At 43.8% G+C, this 20,083-nt stretch overlaps 2 protein-coding genes across 5 annotated transcripts in view; one reads left to right on the top strand and one right to left on the bottom strand.

Annotated features, from left to right (window-relative positions):
• LOC103890749 (uncharacterized) overlaps positions 1-13,421 on the bottom strand; it is a 16,660-nt gene extending 3,239 nt beyond the window's left edge. Inside the window, exons 1-3 of the mRNA XM_063724590.1 lie at positions 13,318-13,421; positions 12,507-13,226; positions 3,248-3,348 (exon numbers count right to left, since the gene is read on the bottom strand). Coding sequence (XP_063580660.1) covers positions 3,248-3,348; positions 12,507-13,226; positions 13,318-13,421 — 925 coding nt within the window. The remainder of the gene's footprint in view (positions 1-3,247; positions 3,349-12,506; positions 13,227-13,317) is intronic.
• Positions 11,253-20,083, top strand: part of HMGXB3 (HMG-box containing 3) — a 53,831-nt gene continuing 45,000 nt past the window's right edge. The window contains exons 1-3 of one of the 4 annotated variants that reach the window (XM_009241173.4): positions 11,253-13,215; positions 16,903-17,041; positions 18,537-18,711. In XM_009241173.4, coding sequence (XP_009239448.3) covers positions 16,905-17,041; positions 18,537-18,711 — 312 coding nt within the window. In that variant the 5' untranslated portion in view covers positions 11,253-13,215; positions 16,903-16,904. Of the gene's footprint in view, positions 13,216-13,271; positions 13,549-16,902; positions 17,042-18,536; positions 18,712-20,083 lie in introns of those variants that run through there. The other 3 variants (XM_063724320.1, XM_054556056.2, XM_009241174.3) reach the window with 3 other exon arrangements.

The raw sequence follows: 20,083 nt of genomic DNA on the forward strand, positions 1-20,083 counted from the left end.
AAACCCTGTCTCTACTAAAAATACAAAAATTAGCCGGGCGTGGTGGCAGGTGCCTGTAATCCCAGCTACTCGGGAGGCTTGTGGCAGAGAATTGCTTGAACCCAGGAGGCAGGGGTTGCAGTGAGCCAAGATCAGGCCATTGCACTCCAGCCTGGACGACAGAGCGAGACCATCTAAAGAAAAAAAAAAATCATCTGTTACATTTGGAGAGTAATTCAGTCATTAATGTTTCCCAGTCATAACAAAAGGATCTGTCCTCAGAGAAGGACATAAAGAAATCCAATTCTTTTTCCTTTATGGTCTTGAATGAGTCACTTAACCCTTTGGTGAAGAGGGGAGGAGGACTAGATTGCTTGAGGACCCTTTTTGTTTTCTGTTTGTTTGTTTTGAGACAGGGTCTTGCCCTGTCGCTCAGGCTAGAAGTGCAGTGGCGCAATCATGGCTCACTGCAGTCTTGACCTGGGCTTAAGCAATCCTCCTGCTTCAGCCTCCTGAGCAGCTGGGGCTATAGGTGTGTGCCACCACACTCTGGCTAATCTTTTCTATTTTTTGTAGAGACGGGGTTTTACCATGTTGCCCAGGTTGATCTTGAACTCCTGGGCTCAAGCGTTCCTCCCGCCTTGGCCTTCCAAAATGCTGAGATTATAGGCGTGCGTGACTCCTATTCCATACAGTGCTGAGATCAGAAAGTCCAGTTTTGGATCATGTTTTACTACTATCTTAACTCTGAATTTGGGCAAGTGACCTTTGAGCCACATCTTTTTCCATCAGTAAATAGAGGCTAACACCTTCTGATGACTAAGTGAGAGAACTAGGAGTAGATTCCTGACTGGAACACACCATTTTGTAAGGAGTAGAGCACTACTCTCACCCTATACATGCCATGAAGCCTCTCCCAGAATGTCCTCCTCTTTATACCTCGCTCAGTTCATGAGGGTACAGGGTTAAGGACAGTTTTTAGTCCTCCTTTTGCAGTAACCCTGAGCATTCTCCCAGCCTCATTCCCACCTCACAGAGTGAAGGAGTTGAATAGTCTAAGGGTCCTTCCAGTCTTACCGTAGTGTGAGCAGCACCTAGGATCCAGAGCCCTGTGAGGTACACTCAGTCATTCTCGAGCATCTCTGTCAGCCATCTTGGAGGGCCTCACTTCCCCATCTGTTCTTTCAGGGCTTGTGTCCTTGGCTTCTTCTCTCTTCACTTAGTACCACTGCTTAAGTATTTTGTTTTCAGATCCAGTTGAGGCTGATGAAAGTATGACTCAGGGAAATAGCCACATGTGCAGGTATACACGTACAGTTCTAAAAAGGTTGGCTCATGGACTCTCATATGTTGAACACCTTGCATTATAAGCCCACTCTATATAACTTCATCCACATGTATGGCCTCAATCACCTTGCTATCTGTGGCAGCCAAAAAAATATTTCTAGCCTAACCATTCTAGAATGCCAAACAGTCTATCTGTCTGTATATAAATATCCAGGGCTGGTTGTTAACAGACAACTGCCTAGATGCCCAGAGACATCTCACATGTAACATGACCCTCAAACTTGTCTTCCTTTCCCCTGGTAACATACTTTGATCATGGCACAACCCAGCCACTTAAGCAGAAACCTGAAATTTCATGAAATCTTCCTTTACAACTCTCACACTAAATCCATCTTACCTTGTAAATACCTCTGAAATCCAACATGTTTTTCCTACCCCTCAGTGTTAATTATTTCTCTTCAGTACTATACCACAGCCTAACTAGTTTATCTGCTTTTCTACAATCCAACCTCCATACTAGTTATCAATTATTTCACTAAAAAAAAAAGTTGACCATTGCTACTTGTCAGGGCAAGTAGAAGGGGTCTCTAGTGTCTTTAGGATAAGTTCAAAATAAATGGTCTAACCCACAAGACTTAAAAAAACTCTGCCCTTACATCTCCAGCCTTTCGTTCTACCACACATCCTTTGCTTGGCATAGCACCCACCAACCTTAGGTGCTCCCAAATGGGCCATTAAAAAAAAAATACCCCAGGCCTTTAAATATGCTGTTCTGCCAGGAGTTGCCTCCCAGCCCCATCTCCCTAACTCCCTACTTTTCCTTCCAGATACTTATCAAATGTCCCTTTTCCTTAGCAACATTTCCTACTGAATTCCTCTTCTCTCATTCAGGGGCTCCTTTAGGGTCCACCTCTATACTCCTGTATATCTTTGCATATCCTCTAAAATGACATTTACCACTCATAAAGAGTAAAGTATATTATTTGCATATTCTCTAAAATGACATTTACCACTCATTCCCCCACGTCCCATCTATCTCTTCTACTAAGCTTCTTGAGAGTAGGGTCATGTGCTCCATCCTTAGAGCTCCTATGACCTGCAGTGGGTTTATAAGGTTAAATAAGTTATTACTGCAAACATGGATATGTTTGTTGGGTAATTATTTCCCTAATACTGCCTCATTTCCAGAGCTTGAGTGTTTATCCATGATCAGTTACGTAGCCTATGGTTTTTTGGTTTTGGGTTTTTGCCTTTTTTGAGACAGGGTCTTGCTCTTTCACCCAGGCTGGAGTGCAGTGGCGCAATCATGGCTCACTGCAGCCTCAAACTCCTAGGCTCAAGTAATTCTTCCGCCTCAGCCTTCTGAGTAGCTGGGATTACAGGCATGAGCCACCACATCTGACTAATTTCATTTTTGTAGGAACGGGGTCTTGCTATATTGCCCAGGCTGCTCTCAAACTCCTGGGCTCAAGCATTCCTCCTGCCTCAGCCACCCAAAGTGCTGGGATTACAGACATGAGCCACCGTGCTCAGCCTGGCCTACGGTTATTAATAGGTTGGGAAAAGTCTCTAGAGAAGAGATAGTATGTAATGGAGGGGATTAGGTGGTCCCAGGCAGTTACTTCTAGGTAAATTGTTTGAACAAGTCCAACATCCTATGTCTCTTCCTTCTTTCCTTGTTGCTTTCCTTCTCAATCTGTACCACATCAGAGAAATTACAAGTGGCAGCTCCAAAGGTTTCTTCAGTTGACGCTGTCTCCCTATGTAGTCCACCTGTGCCCTCTGGTGGCCACAGTATGCTACCACATTCCACTTTAAAGGTAAGTCTGGCTTCAGGTAGTATGAACAGCAGTTTAATAGGTCCACAACCTTGGAATTAAATTATCTGAGTCTACTGTGGTTTTGTATTATGATTTACTAAAAATATTAAATAATAAGTAAACAGTGCTTGAAATATAATAGACAATAAATCTTAGCTTACTTGCTTTTGAATCAGGGCCCTTATGAGTAATGGCACAGAAAACTCCTTGAATTATCATCTGTTGATTAGGCTGGTGGCTCTCAAACACTGAACCCCAAGACCTGTCAGTGGAAAAAAGGGCTGATAAGGCAGGTTCCTGACTCTAGATGATACTCATTATGTTCCAAATAGGGATGGAATGACAATAGAGTGCATTTATAAAACACTTAGTCTCCAGGTACACTTTTATCCTCATGACAACACAATTGAGGTAGGTGCCTAGGCATAGTATGTTGGCCCTACAGAGAGGATAAGTCAACTGGAGCAGAAGTGGGGTTGCCACTCAAGTGAGGTTGGAGTGACCAAAGAGGCACGGAGAAGCCACAGAAAGCCTGACAAGGGATAATATCAACCTTTTTAGCTTAACAAAGTACCAAAAACCCCTGATAGCCAATAGAATCGAAATGTTAGCCAGTGTAAACTGAACTAAAAAATTTTCTTTTTCGGATGATTTCCATCTTCCAGGATCTAAATCATGATATATTAAGTAAATCAAGAATGTTAAATTTGTTTTTATTATTATTATTATTATTTTAAATGGTGTTTCACTCTGTCACCCAGGCTGGAGTGCAGTGGCAACCTCCACCTCTCGGGTTCAAGCGGTTCTCCTGCCTCACTCTCCCAAGTAGCTGGTATTACAGGTGCCCACCATCATGCCCAGCTAATTTTTGTATTTTTAGTAGAGACAGGGTTTCACCATGTTGGCCAGGCTGGTCTCTAACTCCTGACCTCAGGTGAACCGCCCACCTCGGCTTCCCAAAGTGCTGGGATGTGTGAGCCACCACGCCTGGCCAGGGATGTTAAATTTATTTTTTTAAAAAAAGCAAGTTTAAGCACATATTTACTGAACATCTACTATATGCAAAGCACTTAGACAAGCCTTTTCATACTAAAGTCCTGTGTGTATAAATGGAAGCCAACAGAAATCCTGCAATGACTTTTTGGTGGAGGGACATAGGTTCAACTATAAACAGTATATATTCTATATACTTATCAAATTACATTCTATATAATTCATTATCAAAGAACAGAGATTATAACCTGGATTGGAATTATACTTGAGGCAACTATATTCATGGAAAAATTTTGCAAACCCTTTTAAATGGAATAAAACCCTACCTTATTTCCAAGCCATTTCTAGTAGAATCAATGCTTAATACAGCTTTAAAAATAAGGTGGCTTCAACACATTTTATGTGTCTATCAATTTATACACAAATGTTGATTGAAGTGCCTATGATGTGTCCAGCACAGTCCTAGGCACCATTAAGATTATAAAGGTTGACTGATCCCTGCTGTCATGGAACTTACAGTCTAAAGAGCCAGAGCACATCTAGAAAACATCTAAGTATTTGAGTGGTACAGACAAGAAGTTTGGAGGAGATGAGGGGAAAACAGGTGGAGTAGTTGCTGGAGTCTCCAAGAAAGCCTGGAAGAAAGAGGATTCCAGTTAGTTCTTGAATGTGTAGGGCCTAGCTTAGTAGAGAACAGGATGAGGCATTTGGGCAAGGCACACAGGCAGAAGTCGGTATGCAGTAAAAGAAAACAATGGCCTCTTCAGGGAGCGTTATGTACACAGAATTGTCTCGAGCTAACAAGTCGGAAATGCAGGTTGTAGTCAACTATAGAGGACACTAAAACTCAGCTGAATAGTTGTTTTTGTAGGCATTTGAAAGCCACTACAGACACCTGGGCAGGGGAAATGGTGTGATGCCAATAGATCAAACAATATGTGCAGAATGGACTGCGGGAGAAAGGTGAGGGAAGGAATTAGATACTATGGCAGTAATCCTGACAGAAGAGGATGATGACAGCAATTAAGGAGCTGACAAAGAAACACAACCACAGGACTTAGCCAGAAGAGTTTTCCTCTCCCACATGTTAAGAATTTAAAATATGTACAGTACTTTTAATTCAAATGATCATATTAGTTTATTAAAAGAAAAAATATCCAAAATAAGCTATAAAATAATCTATTTAAACATCTGCTATTTTTCAGTGATTGTTTTGTTAATGTGGAAGCAACATTTTCTATGATTAATCTACTGTATCTGTTTTGACTAAGCTACTACAGAAAGAAAAATCACTGAATTGCTATGGGTTTCTGAAATATCCAAAAAATTAACCTGAAGCAGGGGGAAAAAATGACATCACATCATTAGCAGCTATTGTGTGAAACTTCTAAAAATGAAACTGACATTTATCTGACTTATTAGGAATAAATACTCTCTAATGAACTCTCTAATGATCCTCTCACCCTTTCTGGAAAGTGAGAGGCATGCTGGGCTGTACGTTCTCTCCCAAGATTCTGATTATCAGGATGCTCTATTATTATAACCTCCCTCCCTGGTTGTATCTATGTCTTATTAAATTTTTTTTTTAGAGATGGGGGTCTCGCTGTGTTGGCCGGTCTGGTGTCAAACTCCTTGCCTCAAGTGATCTTCCCAATGTGCTGGGATTACAGGCATGAGCCACCATGCCCAGCCTATGTCTTAAATGCACTGTATTTCTTTGTACTCCAGCTCCCTATTAATGAAATGCCTATTAAAACATTTTGTAAGGCCAGCATGGCAGTGTGCATCAGTAGTCCCATCTATTTGGGAGGATGGCTTGAGGCCAGGAGTTAGAGAGAGTAGTGTGTTATAATCATGCCTGTGAATAACCACTGCATTCCAGCCTGGGCAATATAACAAGACCCCATCTTTAAAAACAAACAAACAAACGAACAAACAGAAGTCTTGTAGTGCTTCCAGCAAATCAGTAGAAAGGAAAAAGAGCTCTAGAGTAAGAACAGTTGATTCTTTTTTTAACAATTAGTGATGGGGGAGTATTCAGATGGCCAGCTAAAGAGAGAAGTTCTAGAACTCAGCTAGACCAGTATATTGCTTTATTTAAATTGACTCAATATCCTATCTAAAGCTAGACCAGTGGTTTTCAAAGCATGGAGCCTGGACTGCATCAGCTGAGAATGTGTTAAAAATGCAAATTTTTGGGTCCCACCTGAGGTCTACTGTATCAAACTCTGGGGGTGGGCCTAGCAGCCTTGGGTTTTAACAAGCCTTCCAAGTGATTCTGATGTGAGCTAAATTTGGAAGCCCCTGAGATAGACTTACTGGAAAGAAGCTGGACCCAGGCCCACAGTGTACTTGATGTTCCTGTGGTTGGTTCAGTTTCCAAATTTGTCTACACATTGGAATCACCTGGAGAGCTTCGACACTACCAATGCCTGTGACCCATCACCAAAGATTGTGATTTAATAGGCCTGGGATATGGCCTGAGCTTTGGAATTTTTAAAGGATTCTCAAGTGATCCTAATTTGCAGACAAGTTTGGAAACCCTTGGATGAATCAAAATACATCTTGAATCAAGGACCAGAGACAGCCAAAAAGAAAAGAAAAGAAAACACACATATTAGTCAAATTCCATTCAAGGAAGTTTCCTGGCTATTTCAGAGTACTGGAATGTTGTCATAATAATATTGCTTTACTTAAATTGGCTCAACAACCTATCTAAAGAAATCTTTATTCTTGTAAACTACATTTTCTGAAATAAATTCCTGCATTATTTTGTTTGGAGGAAATCTGTAATTTTGGAATCAATAAGGGTTTGTGTCACTCTTCATTAAATATTCATCTATGCCATTTAATTGTCCAAAAATGGCATCAGGAACGTCTACACAAGTGGAAAAGAACTGTCTAGGTTTCTGTAAACTTGATATGGCTTCTGTGATGGTGACTTTTGGTTGCTCTGGTAAAGATACCTCCCCTTCATCTTCACTTCCTGCTTCACTGGTATTTTCGCCAGCCACCATGTCCTGGATGATGTCTGTGTCCTGAGAGATAATGAGATCATCATCTGCAGTAACAAAGTCCTAGAAATTTACTTCATTTGGGACACAGGTGGCAATAGCCACTGTGTGCCACAACTTTTCAATGGCAATGTCTGGTTCACTGGCTGCTGATTCTGTGTCACATTCTGCAAATTCCATAGGGATGATGCCTGCCTTCTGCCAACATTTCACCACTGTGGATGGCTTGACTGACAACCACGCTGCAGCAATCATGTCGATGGCCTGCTTGATGTCCACCTCTTCTTGATCCTCACTGCTGTTGAGCTTGAGGAGGAGGATCTGTTTTAGAAGGTGGCTCCGGTACAGTACTTTCATGGTGTGAATTATGCCAAGATTCAGTGGCTGCAGGACAGCAGTACAGTTGGAGGGCAGATACCCAACCTGAATCCTTTCCAAGTGTGGAAGCATGTTATGAGCAGAGCAGTTGTCTGTGAGCAAGAGGATCCGGCGTTCCACCCTCTTCATCCTGGCATCCACTTGCATCAGCCACTCATTAAACAGATCCCTTGTCATCCAAGCCCACTGGTTGGCTTGGTAATCACAAGGGAGGGAATGAATGTTCTTGAGGTAGTGTGGGCTGGCTGACCTACCAACAATCAATGGTCTCATTTTTTCAGTCCCTGAGGCATTGCAACAAAAGAGTGCTGTCAACCGCTGCTTTGCTTTCTTGCCCCCTCTACAACGGTCTCCTTTAGCAGCAAGTGTGTGCTGGGGAAGCAACTGGAAAAACACTCCTGTCTAATCAGCATTAAAGATATCATCTGGGCTGTAGTCAGCAATCAGTTTTATAATTTCCCCTGCATGCCACTCGTTAATCTTATCTATTCCTAGACCATTCATTAACCTGTCACTATCTTCTCTACAGACTGCTTTCAAAGCAATTCCGTGGCGATCTCTAAATCTGTTCAGCCAGCCCACACTTGCTTGAAAATTGTCATAGCCAAGCATGTTGGCCAAGTTTAGTGCTTTTTTCCGAATGACAGAACCAGTCACAAGAATGTTTTTGGCATGGATTTCTTGAAACCAAGCAAAAACAGCCTTATCAATGTCATCATAATGAGCGCTCCTCATCCTTTTCCGCTGGGGTCCCACGGATGCCTTCCGCACCTTTTCTTCAAATTTGGTGCAATCCTTTAAGAATGTAGGTAAAGTAGAGGGAGTGATACCAAATTCTTTTGCCACATCACCTTTCCTCTTGCCTGAGTCTACGGCTTCCACAACTTTCATTTTCTTCTCCAGAGAGAACTGCCAACGCTTCTTGTTCCCCTTGTTTGCCATTTCCAGGGAATGAGGGCTGGCCACAACTAACAGGACTGTCTGGTTCCTCCTCGCAGCTTGCTTTGCCACAAGTGTGGAAAACTGAGAAGACAAAATGGAGTACCTATCAGGAAACAATGGATTTCCCCTAAAAGATGGTTCAGGTTTTTACAAATCGTATTAGGAAACGACAATTTATGGTCAAAGTAAATAGAAGATAGGATTCATGCTACTGACTTTTTGTAGAGGCTACTTGTAAAGACTCATAGAATGTTTGAAACAGAAGTGATCTTATCTAGTTTACTTAAACTTTCTGAACCTCCATAAAAATGGGAATAACAATGTTTGCTCTGCCTACCATGAGAACAGATTGAAATAACAGGCAGTGAAAGAGCTTTGCAAATAGGATTGCACTGTATACATTCCGAGTTATTATCCAGCTTCTTTGATGGACACAGAAACTGGGGCCCTGGGAAGGGGCCTACCTGGGTTCATGCAGCTTAGATTTCTTAACTCAGATTACTATTTCTGCTAGGCCATGGTCCTGCTTGAAATTCCACCAAAATGAGATCTTCAAAGCTCTACCACCATCTGGCCTGGAAAGATTTTTACCGTGGGAAGATGTTTCTGGTAGCCATACATTCATTTTATATTTACAGGTGCCAAGCTTTAAGGGTAGAGTAATGAACAAAAGAGTCAAGGTCCCTGTTCTTATGAAATATAAAATGTGGGAAAGATAAAAAGTAAACAGATAATTACAGAGGGTGATATGTGCTATAAAGGAAATAAACAAAGACTATGACAAGGAATAAAAGAGGAAGATCTACTTATTATACAAAGGGTGGTCAGGGGTGTCCTCACTAAGATGGCACTGAAGCTGAGATCTCCAAGAATATGGGGAAAGGGCTGTCCAGCAAAAGACACAGCATCAGCAAAACCTCAGAAGCAAAAATACGCCGGGCGCTGTGGCCCACGACTGTAATCCCAGCACTTTGGGAGGCCAAGGTGGCCAGACCAGCCTGGCCCACATGGCAAAACCCGACTCTACTAAAAATACAAAAATTAGCCGGGCGTGGTGGCAGGTGCCTGTAATCCCAGCTATTTGGGAGGCTAAGGCAGAAGAATCACTTGAACCCAGGAGGCAGAGGTTGCAGTGAGCTGAGATTGTGCATTGCACTCTAGCCTGGGCAACAAGAGCAAGACTCCGTCTCAAAAAAAAAAACAAAACAAAAACAAAAAACAAAAAAAACACACACACCGAAAACAGCTTGAGGTATTCAGGGAACTGAAATATTTGCATGAATCCAAGTATATGACAAAGGTGGGTGGCCAGACAATTCAAAGATGCCATGGTAGGCTGGATGGGGTGGCTCACGCCTGTAATCCCAGCACTTTGAGAGGCCGAGGCGGGCGGATTACGAGGTCAGGATATCGAGACCATCCTGGCCAACATGGTGAAACCCTGTCTCTACTAAAAATACAAAAAAATTAGCCAGGTGTGGTGGTAGGCGCCTGTAGTCCCAGCTACTCGGGAGGCTGAGGCAGGAGAATGGTGTGAACTCAGGAAGTGGAGCTTGCAGTGAGCTGAGATCGCGCCACTGCACTCCAGCCTGGGTGACAGAGCAAGACTCCAAATCAAAAAAAAAAAAAAAACAAAAACAAAAATTAACTGGGTGTGGTGGCGCTACTCAGGAGGCAGAGGCATGAGAATCGCTTGAACCCAGGAGGCGGAGGTTGCAGTGGGCCAAGATCACACCACTGCACTCCAGCCTGGTGACAGAGCGAGCCTCCGTCTCAAACAAACAAAAAAAGGTGCCATGGTAAAGAGTTGGTATTTTGAATGCAACAGAAATCCACGGACATTTTCAGGCATTTTAAAAGGATCACTTTGGCTGTTTTGTGGAAAATGGATCAAAGAGGCAGAGACCAATTAGGTGACAGATTATGGCAGAAGTGATGGGCAGGTTGTAGTACAGTCCCTCTCTGGGCCTATTTTCTTTTATTCCTTTTTTTTTTAATATATATTTTTGAAAAGTCCCATGGTTGCAAACCACAAGACCAGATGATGCCTAAGGTCCTTCCAGATTTAAGTCTTGGACCCTAGATAGGTGCTTCAAACTCAAATGCCTTTAGGGGCCAGGATGGTCGCGTAAGTGATTGAAACAGGGATTGAAGTATTTGGAGAATGTTGTGGTGTATCCTGTCTAGAAGTATTCAGAATTTAAAACAAACAGTCCCCCTGCCCCACGCTGGTCCAACAAAACATGATCCAGCAGTAGCAGTTTTGGGTAATTGCCTTCGTAGGCATTTTATCATGAGAATCTTCAAAGGACAAGAGAACCTGCTGTGACTTTACGCTATGACTGTCCCTTCTCAAGGGTAGATTTTTACTATCACCTCCATACATGTATCCATCCATTCATGACATGTACTATGTATTAAGCAGTATGCTTGATGCCAGCCATACACAGATGAATGGAGCATAGTGCCCACCTTTGAGGAGCCTACCAGGGAAGACAAACACTAGAGCATGTGAAAACTAAATCAGAGGTTACAGAGTACTACTGGAACATAAAAGTGCAGATAAGCAACTGGAGTGGAGCATGGATGGGCAGTGCACTTCAAAGAGGGAACAATATGGTGGGCCTTAAAGAATAAACAAATAGCTCATGAGATGAAAGGAAATATTTAATATGAAAGGCAATGAAATACTATAGAAAATAGAATGTCCTGGTCAGGAACAAAAAATTCTTTGGAGAAGAAAGCAAGGACCAAATCACAGGAAGTCCTAGTTAGGATTCTAGCTTGCTTTGGGGGCATTAAGAGGCTTTTGACGGTTTTTTGGTTTTGTTTTTCTGGAATGTTTTTTGGTTGCAGGGTAGAGAACCTAATGGGTAAAGTTGATTTTCCTAAGAGATGGCCTTAAATCTGAAGATAAAAGCAGGCTAGACCAGTAGGCCATATACAGTTTGGATGTCAATTTGAGTGCAATAGGAAGCTACTGAAGGATTTTAAGGAAGGAGAGATGACTGCTGTGTAAAGAATAGAAGGGTATCAGAGAAAAAAGCAAGAGTCCACATGAGATAATGGTGGCTTGGATTAGAGTAGTAATAGAGAGATGGTGAGTAGTAGTCAGTCTGGGGCTATGTTTTTGCAAGCCCTGTGCTGGACCGGATGTGAGGTGAAGGAGGAGTCAAGGATAACGCCCAGGTTTCTGGTTTGAGCACTGAGCAATCCAGCGGATGATGGTGCCATTTACTGAGGTGGGAGGATCTACTGCGTAAACCTCATTTGTTAAGCACTTTACATGCTTAATATTGCTTACTTGTGGTAGGGCTGGGATTCAAACCCAGGGAGGCTCACAACAAAGCTAGCACTCCAAACACTACAGAGTGCTATATAGCTGGTTCTGGGAACTACTAATATTGAGAGGAGACATAGAAAGAGAATGAAGCAAGAACCAAATCAGACAAAGTCTTGGTCAAGCTAAGATGTCTGAATTTTATTTTAAGTGAATGAGACACTGGAGGGTTTTAAGCAGGGAGTGATTTGATCAGACTTACAGTGCAAAATGATCAATCTGACCGCTTCGTGGAGAATAGATTGTAGAGGGGATGTGGGGAGAACTACATCAGTCCAGGCAGGAGATAATGGTGGCTAGAAGGTTGGTGATGGCGGTAGATGCAGAGAAGTAGGCAGATTGGAATACAGTGAGAGTTGTGCGGGAACTTGTACAAATGTGGACAACTTGTGACACTGGAGAGAAAGGACAATCCAATCCAATCCAATCCCTATTTGATTTACGGAGGCTCTCCATACGGTCATTCAGCTCAGCTTGAGTCACTCCAGGAACTCACTACCATCACTATTCGTGGGCCAGTGGGAGAGACGGATTGAGGGCAGATCACCGCGGTGATGAAGGCGCTACTTGATGCGGCACTACGTATGAACCCGATCCTGAATGAGGGAAAGACTGAGACAGGCTGAGATCAGGCCTTCCTTGAACGTCATGCTTAGGAGAGGGGTATTGTAGGCTTCCCAGCGCCCGACGTGGCTCCGAAAGGTGAGGCGGGGCCTAGATCCCTCACGCTCAGCACAGCCCCGCCCCTGTTACCTGAACGCCCCACAGCAGTGCCCGGGGACTGAGCAGCCGGGGCGTCCCACCGCCGGCAGCCACAGCTCCCTCCTCCGCCCGGGACCTCTGGCCGGAAGCAGCCCGTTCGCCTTACTAGACCCCCTCCAAGCCTTTGAGCAGTTCGTGTGGGTCCGCCCCCAAGCTAGGTCTGGGCTGTTGCGCTTGCGCCAGGGGTCGCATGCAGTCACGCGCCGCCGACCGCTTCCGGTGCGCCGCGAGGGCCGCCGGGACGGGTCTCCCTGGCGATCCGTGGTGTGCCGCTGCTGCCGCTGCAGCCGCCAAACCGGTGCCTCGGTGACGACCGTGTCCCTGCTGTCTTCCTCGAGCTCCCCGGGGCTTGACCCCCGGGGCCCTCGGCAGGCATCGGTGAGGAGCCTGCGGAGCGAACCTGTGCTCCTCCTATACTTGCCCTTCACGACCCCATATCGCGACTCCGAGGAGGGGAAGCGAGAGGGGCTGTCGCGACTCCGCGCCGTGTGTCGCCGGGCGGGGCCGCGGGGCCGGGGCTCCTCCAGCCCCCGGGATGCGCGCGCGAGCCCTCGCCTCCACTTCCTTGTTGCTGCTGTCGCGACTGGAGCCGCCTCTCGCCGACAGCGGGGAGCGCGAGTGCGCCAGCCATCTCCCTCGTCGAGCTGCCGGGCCAAGCGCCTCCGGGAATGTGAGCGGCGCGGCTTGCACGCTCCTCCGGGTAAGTCCCGCCTTCGAGGGCCGCGCCGAGCCGCTGGGCGACCTCGAGTTGGATGCTGCGGCTCTCTGAGCCTCTACTGGCTCTTCCACAAAGTAGGGCCACTGAGCCTTAGTGTCCTCCTTCCGCAATCCGTATGGGACATTCGGATGTCCCAGACGTCTTAGCTTGACCAAGACTTTGTCTGGTTTGGCTCTTGCTTCATTCATGACCCAGAATGAGGGAAAGGAGCTAGCCCAGAGTCAAACTGTGGCCCATGGCTGAGCCCTCAAAGGCCATCTCGTGAGATTCCGAGGACGATCTGATGGGGCAGAGAAAGTGTCTCGCATATTTCAGGTATTGACCTTAACTCTGTTTTACAGATGAAATAACGAAGACTTAGGGTAAGTAGATTGCTTAAGGTCAGAGGGCCCCGTGCTGGTGCGACTGGTGTAGCCTGTACTAGAACCCGGATTTTCTGTCCTCTAGAGCCCTTCGTTTTTAACCTTATATTGTCCTGCCTTTTTTTTGCATTGCTATACTGCGGCCTCGCGTCTGATAACAAACTTAAACTCAGGCTTAGAACAGGATAATAAAACAAACAAAACCCTAGGGTGTTGTCTTCCTGCCCTCAGCCCAAGGTGGCTGTAATGACTGTTTCCTAACCCGTTTTGCTCAGGGTGCTTAGTACCCTATATGCCATTCATTGCAGATGCTCTCCTGCAGTTACTGCCCTTCTCCACAAGGCTTTCAGCCGCCCAGAAGTCAATTCAGGGCAAAAAAGCGCAGTCCCCACGTAGCCTTGATTTGAACTACGGCTTCCCTTATCCTTTACTGGCCTATTGCTTACCCAGCCAAGTTGTAGACTGTGTTCTCTTCTTGGGTTGCAATATGGCAGTTAGAATGTAGGTTTTTGTTTTGTTTTTCTTTGTTAGTTTAGTTTTTGTTTTTAATAGGAAGACGAATCATTTAGAGATGACAGAGAACTAGGAAGAACCTTAGGAATAATGTGTGCTTTATCTGGGGTATATCCTGAAAATTATAGGTGAAATACAGTGTGTCTGCAATTTCTAGGAGAGGTTTTTTGTTGTTGTAGTTGTTTGTTTTTTTAAGCTTTCGCAACATTGTCAAAAGAATTCTTGCCTCCAAAAGACCAGGAGCCACTGGGTTCGTCCTCTTCTCACAGTAGAAACAGTTGAAATTTAGGATGTGGAATAGACTTCTCTGAGATCATAAGGTTAGAGTTTACGTCTCTTGACTCCACATGCAGTGCTCATTATACCTTATTTGTGGAGTGAGGTCTAAATGAGAGGTGTGTGGGCTTTGTACTGCACGTATCAGTTCCATATTTACCACCACAACTGCCTCTTCCCAGAATTCTAAATTTCCTCCTGACAGATTTTCAGGGGCAACTATGTTATTTCCCTCTTGTAAAATTCAAGTGGTTTCTGTGAGCCTTTCTCCCTCCAAGGATTGAGACTTGTGGTAAAACTCCAATTTAGAACTTGGCTACAAAAAAAACTAACTCTTCTTGAACTGGTTATTAAGTTTTTTATGCCTCTTTTCCTAGACATAAAAGCTGTTAGTAGATTCTCTGTTTTTTAGCCCAGCACCAGAGAGCTGATGTTGGTTGGTCAGATGACTGTTTAGATCTGTGCTGTCTCTAGCTCCTAGCATATGTTGCTATTTCAATTAATTACAATTGGCCAGGTGTGGTGGCGGCTCATGCCTGTAATCCCAGCACTTTGGGAGGCCAAGGCAGGAGGATTGCTTGAGCCTAGGAGTTTGAGACCAGCTTGGATAATATAATGAGATCTCATCTCTACAAACAATTTAAAAATTTGCCAGACATGGTGGTGTACATGTGTAGTCCCAGCTACTTGGGAGGCCAAGGTGGGAAGATCACTTGAGCCTAGGAGGTGGAGACTGCAGTGAGACAGGATCGCATCACTGCACTCCAGCCCAGGGGACAGAGTGAGACCTTGTCTTAAAAATAAATACATTTAAAATTAAAACTAATTCAATTCTTCAGTCACACTAGCCATATTTCAAGTGCTCGATAGCCATATGTGGCTGGTGGCTACTATATTTGACAGCACAGGTGTAGAACATTTCCATCATCAGAGTTTATTGAACAGTGCTGGTTTGGAGGGTTGCCAGTAGAGATGGATAGCAGTGTAGCATAATGAAAGAAGGCCCAGGGAGTTGGATTTTTGAGTTAAAAATCTCTCAAGTCCCTGCTTGGGCTTGGTGGCCTTGGGAAGGTTAAGCATCTCAGACACGGATAATAGTCTTTAACAGAGGCTAGATGTGGTGGCTCACACTTGTAATTACAGCGCTTTGGGAGGCTGAGGTAAGAGGATCGCTTGAGCCCAGGAGTTGAAGACCAGCCTGGACAACATAGCGAGATCTCATCTCTATTATTATTTTTTAAATTATATAAAATAAAATAAAAAAACTTAATGAACTCTTTCATTTTTTTTTTCCTGCCAATTACCTGACTTTAGGAATGAACCCAGCTGGGCACAGTGTAATCCCACTCATGCCAGTAATACCAACAGTTTGAGAGGCCAAGGTGGGCAGATCGCCTTGAGTCCAGGATTTTGAGACCAGCCTGGCCAACATGGCAAAACCCCATCTCTCCAAAAAATTAGCCAGGCGTGGTGACATTACCTGTAGTCCCAGCTACTCAGGAGGCTGAGGTGGAAGGGTTGCTTGAGCCCAGGAGGTTGAGGCTGTAGTGAGCCCAGAGTGTGCCACTGTACTCTAGTGACAGAGTGGGACCCTGTCTCAAAAAACAAAAACAAAAAACCCAAAAACAAACCCTTTTCATTTGCATAGCACTTGACTATTTTCTTTTTTTTTTTTTTTTAATTAAAAAAGATTTTTATTTTTTTAATAGAGATGGGGTCTCACTATGTTGACCAGGCTGGCTGGCCTCAAACTCCTGGCCTCAAGCAACCCTCGCATCTCAGCCTCCCAAAGTGCTGAGATTATAGACGTGAGCCACTGTGCCCATCCAATTATTTTTAAATAGAGTTGTGTCTCTTGTATCCTTTGAGTCTTATCACTATAAATCTGTGGGAAGGTAGGTGAGATATGTCTTTTTTTATACATGAGAGAGAGAAAGCGGAACAAAAAGCAGCTAAAAGACCTGCCCAAAATTGCACAAGCTGGCAGAGTATAAAGAAATCTTTTACATACAGGCCCTTACTACATGTTTGAGTGAATCAATGAAGGCATTTGCTTAAGTTGATGAAACATAGGAGGAATGGGCCAGAACTTCTGATTCCTGGCCAAGCGTTTTTTTTTTTAACCTGTTTCCATATAGAATTGTTATAATTTGGGGCTAATAAATCTTTGCGTTGAAGGGGTGGGTGGGTACTGTATCCCATGAATGTAAGTGAATATAAGTGAAAAGTATTTCTAAGGCAGTGGTCACAAATTTGCCCGGTCTGAGGAATCATCTGAGGCATTTGTTAAGCATGTGGATTTCCATACCCTCGGGAGATTCCGCTCCAGGAGGGCTGAAGTGGAGCTCTGGAATCTGTATGTTAAACAACCAAGCCAGGTGCTTCGTAGGATTTATTGGTTTTGGGAAATGTCTAAGCCTTAAGGCACTGGCAGAGGTAAGGGGTTATTTGATCAGGAAGCTGCTGCCCCTCTTAGGGTAGATTCTGGAAACTTTATTTTGACTTTCCTTTCCTTTAGCTATGGACACATCATATGATGGTACTGAGGTAACTGTCGTGATGGAGGAAATTGAGGAAGCCTATTGTTACACCTCTCCTGGGCCACCCAAGAAGAAGAAAAAGTATAAAATACATGGAGAAAAGGCCAAGAAACCCAGGTTAGCCAACACATTTTGGTTGCTGCTAGCATTTATAAACAGAAGTTGCTTGGAGAGCTGCATTGAGGAAAACTTTTAAGACTCTTTGAAAAAGAGAGTTATTATTGAAGTCCTGCGTCGAGGGACGGGGAGTGGGAAGTGGAGGAATTTCTGCCAGCATTGCCATTACTGGCCAGACTTTGCTTTTGTTTTCAAGTTGTCACAAGAAATTGTACCATACCGATGGTAGGAGCTAGGTACAAAAGAGCTACATTATTTATTATTATGCCATTGTTGTTATTTAAACATTTAAAACAAAGCATTAATAAAATTACAAAATTAGAAATAAGGCTGGGCGCGATGGCTCATGCCTGTAATCCCAGCACTTTGGAAGGCCGAGACGGGTGGATCACCTGAGGTCAGGAGTTCGAGACCAGTCTGACCAACATGGAGAAACCCCGTGTCTACTAAAAATACAAAATTAGCCAGGCGTGGTGGCGCACACCTGTAATCCCAGCTACTTGGGAGGCTGAGGCAGGAGAATCACTTGAATCTGGGAGGCGGAGGTTGCAGTGAGCCAAGATTATGCCATTGCACTACAGCTTGGGCAACAAGAACGAAACTCCATCTCAAAAAAAAAAAAAAGAAAAGAAAAAAACCACACAGAAAGAAATAATACCAATTATATCTGTACAGAATATCCAAATTGTAGCTCTAATTTCACTCTTGACTGTGAATACCTCAAACTTGCTGAAACTACCAGCATTGGTCGTTTTGATTGGTCTGCTTGCTTCCCTCTCTCATCCTTGGGGAGGTGCCATTGACCAGGTTGGTGACCAAAGGCTGCATAGAGGAGTATGGAGTGTGAGTGATAACCAGCCCCTTGAGGAAGCTTTCCCTGAGAGTGGAATGACAGGACAGGACACCAGGACACCTGTATCTATCTTTGCTTCTGTTGGGTTTAAAATCATTCCTGCACAAAAAGTGATCTTTAGGAAAGCCATTCAAATGAGCCTTTGCTTCCAGGTTTCTGAAGGGAAAACAGCCACTTGCTATCTTTACCATTCATTTTCCCCTCCTCCCTTGGAGCCCCTTATCCTCCTGGATAGTTACTCCTGACTGTAATATAGTGGCTCTAATGTAGTAACTTTAATATGGTAGCTTATATAAGCATTTCTCCTATACCATGAGTTTTTGTATTACAAATTGAATGTAATATAAGTTGTGTTGTACTGACAGCTATCAGTTATAATCAGGAATAAGATTATAACTTATTATAACACCATCTGAGGATGTTATTTAAATGTTTCTTTGCTTGACTTTCAGTCCCTATTTAGATAAATGCTTAGAAATGAAAAGCTAGGTTTTATCAACCTCTTGACTACCCATATCTTAGCATAGTAGTACTTACTGGTTGAATGAAGTCCCGGGTCGAGGGATGGGGAGTGGGAAGTGGAGGGATTTCTGCCAGCATTGCCATTACTGGGAAAGCCTGAAGAAGTCATTGCTTCCTCAGGTCTGCCTACCTTCTGTACTATTACGACATCTACCTGAAAGTGCAGCAGGAGCTCCCCCACCTCCCTCAGTCTGAGATCAATAAGAAGATTAGTGAGAGTTGGAGGCTTCTCAGCGTGGCCGAGAGGAGTTACTACTTGGAGAAAGCCAAACTAGAGAAGGAAGGTTTGGATCCTGTAAGTAATTTTTTTTCCACTGGTTCAGTGATGAAGGCCTTGGGGAAACCAAGCCCCTTGTTCTGTTTCATTTTCTTTTTTTGGGAAAACTTTAATCATTTTATCCTTCTTGACTCTGAGCTTGCTTGTTTCCATTTTGATGATGCCCTGCACACTCTTGTCCTCTTCAGTTGCAGCAATACGTGGAGCTGACATTTTTTTGTGTTTTCTACAGTGAACCTTAGGTTCCTTTTCTAAATTTTAGTGTAACTTGGAGCCCCTTGTAGTTACTATAAATAGTAGCTTTAATGTAGTAAACTTTAATATAGTAGTTTATATAGGCATTTCTCCTACGCCATGAGTTTTCATATTACAGATTGAATGTAATGTATTGTACTAACTGCTATCAGTTATAATCAGGAATAAGATTTGCATGTTTAGAGGTAGATAGAGCTGCTTGTGTAATACAGTACCACATTATTTTGTTAGCACTGGTGGTTGAAACTATGCTAAAAGCAAAAATGCAAGTAAAGCCAAAGATGATGGAGAAGACCAAGGCTTCGGGTGCTTGGGTTAAAGGACTAGCAAGGAAGCATTTAGAATTATGTCTGTCAGCATTTTCTTATTTCTAGTTCACAATAACAAAATACACTGACAGCTATTTAAACTGCTGGGTTTTTGTTTTTTTGAGAGTATCCCTGTCATGGCATAAACTGCTGTTTTTTTAAACTGAAATTCCTGCAGGAAGAATAACCTTGCTTTTGCAAACTGGAACCTTTTATCCTTAACTCCTTATTTCAATAGAAACAATTGTCTGTAACTTCTATTTTGGTAAGGTAGAGCAACAGCAACAACTACGTTATAGCAGAACAGGTTGTATTTTCCCTTATTGGAGCTCATCTGCTACTGCCGTTTAAATTATTTTGTCCTTATTGGCCTGGCATTCTTCTTTCTGGGAGAGCTTTGTCTTACCTACAGGCTTGGAGATGCTACTCTGCTCCCTCCTCTAGGTGATTTGTTTATTAACAGTGAATCTGGGAAATAATCCCTGTAGTGGAGTAGAGATGGAGTCTAAGAAAAGCTTATCTACTCCCTTTGGTTTCCTTATTATAATAAAATCAGCAGTCTAGGCTGGGTGTGGTAGCTCATGCCCGTAATCCCAGCACTTTAGGAGGCTGAGGTGGGAGGATCACTTGAGCCCAGGAGTTTAAGACTAACCTGGGCAAGATGGCGAAACTCTCTCTCTACAAAAAATAGGAAAAGATTAGCCAGGCGTGGTGGCATACACCTGTAGTCCCAGCCACTCAGGAAGCTGATGTGGGAGGATCACTTGAGCCGGGGAAGTGGAGGTTGCACTGAGCCGTGATTGTGCCACTGCACTCTAGCCTGGGCA

This window comes from Pongo abelii, chromosome 4, assembly GCF_028885655.2.
Source record: "Pongo abelii isolate AG06213 chromosome 4, NHGRI_mPonAbe1-v2.0_pri, whole genome shotgun sequence".
Classification (NCBI taxonomy): domain Eukaryota; kingdom Metazoa; phylum Chordata; class Mammalia; order Primates; family Hominidae; genus Pongo; species Pongo abelii.